Source organism: Trichechus manatus, unplaced genomic scaffold, assembly GCF_000243295.1.
Source record: "Trichechus manatus latirostris isolate Lorelei unplaced genomic scaffold, TriManLat1.0 scaffold00022, whole genome shotgun sequence".
In the NCBI taxonomy this organism is placed as follows: domain Eukaryota; kingdom Metazoa; phylum Chordata; class Mammalia; order Sirenia; family Trichechidae; genus Trichechus; species Trichechus manatus.
Window position 1 is genome coordinate 15,161,636 of NW_004443958.1, and position 5,030 is coordinate 15,166,665.

Sequence of the window (5,030 nt, forward strand, 5' to 3'; positions counted from 1 at the left end):
TTTTTTTTTTTTTTTTCCCTTTTGCACTTCCAGTGAAATAGGGAGTTGCTATAGTCATAACCAAGAGATTTGCAGCTATCATTTGCATTGCAACACCTGAAGTGTTCTTGGTAAAGTCCCTTAAAAATAGGAGGTGCTTGCGAATGCGCTTTGCTTTGGGTGTGTCCAAAGCCTCATTAAGTCTTAGGTAAGCATTGGCATCGATGTTATACCCTGGTAAATTGTAGTTTTCTTGCCTGTGCTGTAACCCCAACTATCACTCTCCTGCCTTTGTGAGGCTTCTGGGGAGAAGACCGCTTTCTACTTTGGTTCTCTTTGGGGATCACTTTGTCCCATGTGGGGACCCAGGGTCCTCTTTAACATAATAGGGCTTTATACTCACATAGCATTCATTTAATCTGGTCATTGATTGCTGTAAGGAACCATTGCTAACCTGTAATTTCTATTTCCTTTCTTAAAGAGGAAGAACAAGAAGATGACGAAGAAATCGATGTTGTTTCTGTGGAAAAGAGGCAGCCCCCTGCCAAAAGGTCAGAAGCGGGGTCACACTCTTCCGGAGGCCACAGCAAACCTCCTCACAGTCCGCTGGTCCTCAAGCGATGCCATGTCTCCACCCATCAGCACAACTACGCAGCCCCACCCTCCACCAGGAAGGACTACCCCGCCACCAAGAGGGCGAAGTTGGACAGTGGCAGAGTCCTGAAACAGATCAGCAACAACCGCAAATGTGCCAGCCCCAGGTCTTCAGACACGGAGGAGAACGACAAGAGGCGGACACACAACGTCTTGGAACGCCAGAGGAGGAACGAGCTGAAACGGAGCTTTTTTGCCCTTCGAGACCAGATCCCAGAGTTGGAAAACAATGAAAAGGCCCCCAAGGTAGTTATCCTTAAAAAAGCCACAGCGTACATCTTGTCTATCCAAGCAGAGGAGCAAAAGCTCATTTCAGAAAAGGACTTGTTGCGGAAACGCCGAGAACAGTTGAAACACAAACTTGAACAGCTACGGAACTCTTGTGAATAAGTTGACCTATCGGAGGGACTGGAATCGCTCTCTCACTTGTTACTAAGGGAAAGTAAGGGAAAAGATTCCTTCTGGCAGAACTGCCACAATTCATTAGGTATGAACTTAGTTCAAATGCATGGTCAAGTGCAACCTCACAACCTTGGCTGGGTCTTGGGACTGAAAGGTCTAGCCATAATGTAAACTGCCTCAAATGGGTCTTTGGGCATAAAAGAACTTTTTTTATGCTTGCCATCTTTTTTTCTTTTTTTTCTTGTCTTTGGCAGATGTGTATTTAAGAATTGTTTTTAAAAAAATTCTAAAGTTTCCCCAATTTTCCTGTGTAAATATGGCCATTAAATGTAAATAACTTTAATAAAACGTTTATAGCAATTGTACAAGATTTCAAACCATGTATTATAAACCATAATTTTTTTTATTTAAGTACATTTTCCTTTTTAAAGTTGTTTTTTTTTTCTATGGTTTTTAGAAAAAATAAAATACCTGGCAAATATATAACTGAGCCAAATCTTAAGTTGTGAGTGTATTTTTGTTTCTGTTCTTTTTTTTTAAAACCATTTTCTTTTCATCAATTACAAATTAACAGAATTTGACCCTTAAGAAGGGTAGGTGGGCTTACAAAGATGGCGAAAGAAGTTATTTTAGGAAAGACCAGGGCTTTTCTTTGTTAAAACGGGTGGGGGGAAGGAAGACCTTATAGTCTTCTAGGTTCTAAGGGTTGTAAGATGCTTCCTGGAGATTGGCGATAAGGGCCAGAGTTGATACTTAAAGAATGAAAGGGCAAGAGAAGGCTGGTCAGAGGGTTAGAGGTAGGAAAAGTTGCTGGAATAGGTGAAAGATAACAGTTAAGTATACAATGGGGGATATAGACCAGGCGTGGGGAGAAAAGTGGCAATGGAAATCCCTTCAGCTGAGTTAACACACAGTATTCCCTTGCTCAACTCAAGCCCAGGAATTCTGCCCAGTGAGAGTTGGTGGCGGAAAGGTAGGAATTTGTTGCCTGCCTACTTGGGTTATCTCGTAAGTTCACAGCAGCTCTGGGAGGAAAGTTATTACTAACCCTGATTTACAAACAAGGAAATATGGAAGCTCAGAGGGGTTATGTAACTTATCTGAGGCCACACAGATAGTAAGAGGTAGAATCTGGGTGCTATGTTGGACTGGGATTACATAACACTTCATTATGCTTTAGCTCATCCTGTGTCAAAAGTGCTGAGGTTAGGAACACTTTTGGAGTTTAGGCCTGATAGACCAACTACAGTAATAATAATATCAGACCCTAGTTACTTGCTAGGCACTATTTAAGACATTTATATTCATTGCACAGCAATCCTGTGATTTACCCGACATTGCAGAGGAGGAAACGGAGGCACAGAAAGACTAATAAATTTGCCCAAGGTTCTCTGATAGCAAAAAGTAGAGCTGGGATTCAAACCCAGGCTGCTCTTAACCTATGCTAGACTGCCTTTCAAACAAGCCGGTGGACAATGAGCTGGATGCTTGAAGAACACAGGGGTTACTAGTAATGATGACTAAGTTTTCAACATTTCCATCTGGTAGAACATCAGTCCCCGCTTATTTCATGTTTGTTTATTTTGTTTTTTATATGGTTGGTCACAGTTTAATTTGTCTTTCCATGTTAAGAAGCCCAGTGCTTGTTCATTCTTACCTTAGCCATTTGTTAAATGAGATTCATTGGTTGCTCCTGGGAGGAAGCCAGTTTGGAAATGCTACTGTGCAGAGCATAAAATAAAACATACCTACTCTTCGTCATGTGAGTCATTATTTTGGGAACTACCAATTCCCCTTCCTCCCGACCTCTTGCACACACAGACACTCCTGACACATGTTCACCATTGGTCCATGAAGGCATTTTTGGATGAAGATACTATTAATTATAAGTCTCTGAGAACCCACAGCCCAAACCAGAAACCGGTGTGTAAGAAGAAGTTATTATCTCTGTTCTAATTACCTCATTGTCTTTCTTTGGGATTTTAATCCACCATCACCATCACCCAGAAAATCAATAAATAATTAATGTCTTTGGCTCTGATCCTTAGGGTAATCTATTTAAGCCCTTGATGTCTTTTTCTTGATCTCTTTTTTGGGTTCTAAGTCCCACCCTAATAGCTTCAAGCTGTTACACCCTGTATTCTAAATTCAAAGGGAAATACCATCCGCAGAAGGTGAGCGGTTCAAAGTGTTAGGAAAGCGAGGGCAACCTAGTTTCCTCTCTGCCCCTTTGTGGCCCCAGGCTGGAGTGTGGGCCTGGGGTGACTCACCTGGGAACACGGAAAGTGTTAGCTTGAATCACTTGAGTCTGGGCAAACTCTTGGAATGGGAGAAAGTGTTTCTCGCTAGGAAAACAGCTCCCTATTCCAAATCATCAGGAAACAACATTGGAAATGCGAAGCTTGGCTGTGGGGACGGACAGGAATAATTCCAACTACCTGTTAGGCCCCTCTTCACATTACGCAGCCAGAGCATGGTCTGAAAACAAGACAGATGCCAACTCCTTACCAGAAAGTCGGGCTGATCTTGACTCCGATACAAATTGGCCCTCACGGCCCATCCAGAGTCCCAGGGGTCTAGGGCGTTGTGCAATCTATGTTGCAGATGACCGTAATCAAGAGTTTGAGATGGAGGGGAGGAGCCTGCGATTTGCTCAGAAATAGAGCAGGAAAAAAATAAGCTAGGAGCAATTATGCTTCTTACCCATGACACTGTTCTGGAATTAATGACTACTCCAGGGAATTCCTGGGGGTGGTTTTGTTTAGGAATGGAATGTATAAAGAGGAAGGAAATGTTATTTTATGCTGCCATGCCGAAGCCACAAAGGAGATCAACATTATAAAAACAATCAATCCGATTTTAAAATGAACAAACTTTTCACAGTCCCTGCCTAAGTATTTCGGCTATGCACAGCTTGGACATGGAAGTAGAGTTCTCTACTGGTCTCTTAGACAAACTGTGGCGCAAAGCTTGAGAAAGAGGTCAAAAAAATTGCTATAAGGGGTTTTCTGAGGTTTGTCGGCAATAACTTATAATTGGCTCACTCAGTAATTATTTTTTAGTATGCACACTGAAGGCCACTGAAGCATTTCTTTCCAATAATAAATAATTGGTAGCCTTGAAAATATTGACGGATGTTCCCCAAAACTATCTATAAATACACTAGGTGGCTTTACAAAAGGCTCCTCCTTTGAGGTTATAGACCATCACAAGCCCATTTGATAGGAGACCAAACACAAACCCATTGCCATCTAGTCAATTCTAACTCATAGTGACCCTACACGACAAAGTAGAGCTGCCCCACAGGGTTTCCAAGGCTGTATCCTTATGTAAGTAGACTGCCACATCTTTCTTCAGTGAAGCAGCTGGTGGGTTAAAACTACCTACCTTTCAGTTAACAGCTGAGCACCACCCACCACTAAAGCCATAGCAATAACCCTGCTTTGCTCCAGCTCCTTCAGGGGACAATTTAGATTAACTCTAAATTTAGAGGAAACACCAGGAATATTTGCTTTGTCAAACCGGTTTGAGGTGACTCTAAACGACTCTGAGTTGACTTTGTATTTTGGATTTAATTTTATTTCACTCAGTATTGTTGTTGTGTGCCATCGAGTCAATTCTGACTCATAGCGACCCTATATGACAGTAGAACTGCCCCATAGGCTGTAATCTTTACAGGAAGTCTACTGTAAACTCTTTAGGAAGACACAGTTGTGGGGAACAAGTGTTAATGGGATGTAGATCTTCTGAGGTTAATAGGAATGTTCTTTGTTTTAAACAAAGTCCAAGGCTTAGCCATAATCTCCAACCCTTTCTTCCTGCTGTCACCCTGTCAGTCTATTAAGGCATAAACACTCCAATGTAGTCAGGGATCTATAGGGGTGCAGGAGGGGAGAGCATGGGAAGAGACCGTTGACATTTATTACACATCTACTCTGTGCCACCGCTGTCAATTCATCGTACTGTGGTAGCTTGCATGTTGCTCTGATGCTGGA

The 5,030-nt window shown here is 42.2% G+C and overlaps 1 protein-coding gene across 2 annotated transcripts in view; it reads left to right on the forward strand.

Moving 5' to 3' along the window:
- Positions 1–4,312, forward strand: part of MYC (MYC proto-oncogene, bHLH transcription factor) — a 7,956-nt gene extending 3,644 nt beyond the window's left edge. For both annotated transcript variants that reach the window (XM_023728194.1, XM_023728195.1), the window contains exon 3: positions 461–4,312. In XM_023728194.1, coding sequence (XP_023583962.1) covers positions 461–1,023 — 563 coding nt within the window. In that variant the 3' untranslated portion in view covers positions 1,024–4,312. The remainder of the gene's footprint in view (positions 1–460) is intronic.
- The last annotated feature ends 718 nt before the right edge of the window (positions 4,313–5,030 follow it).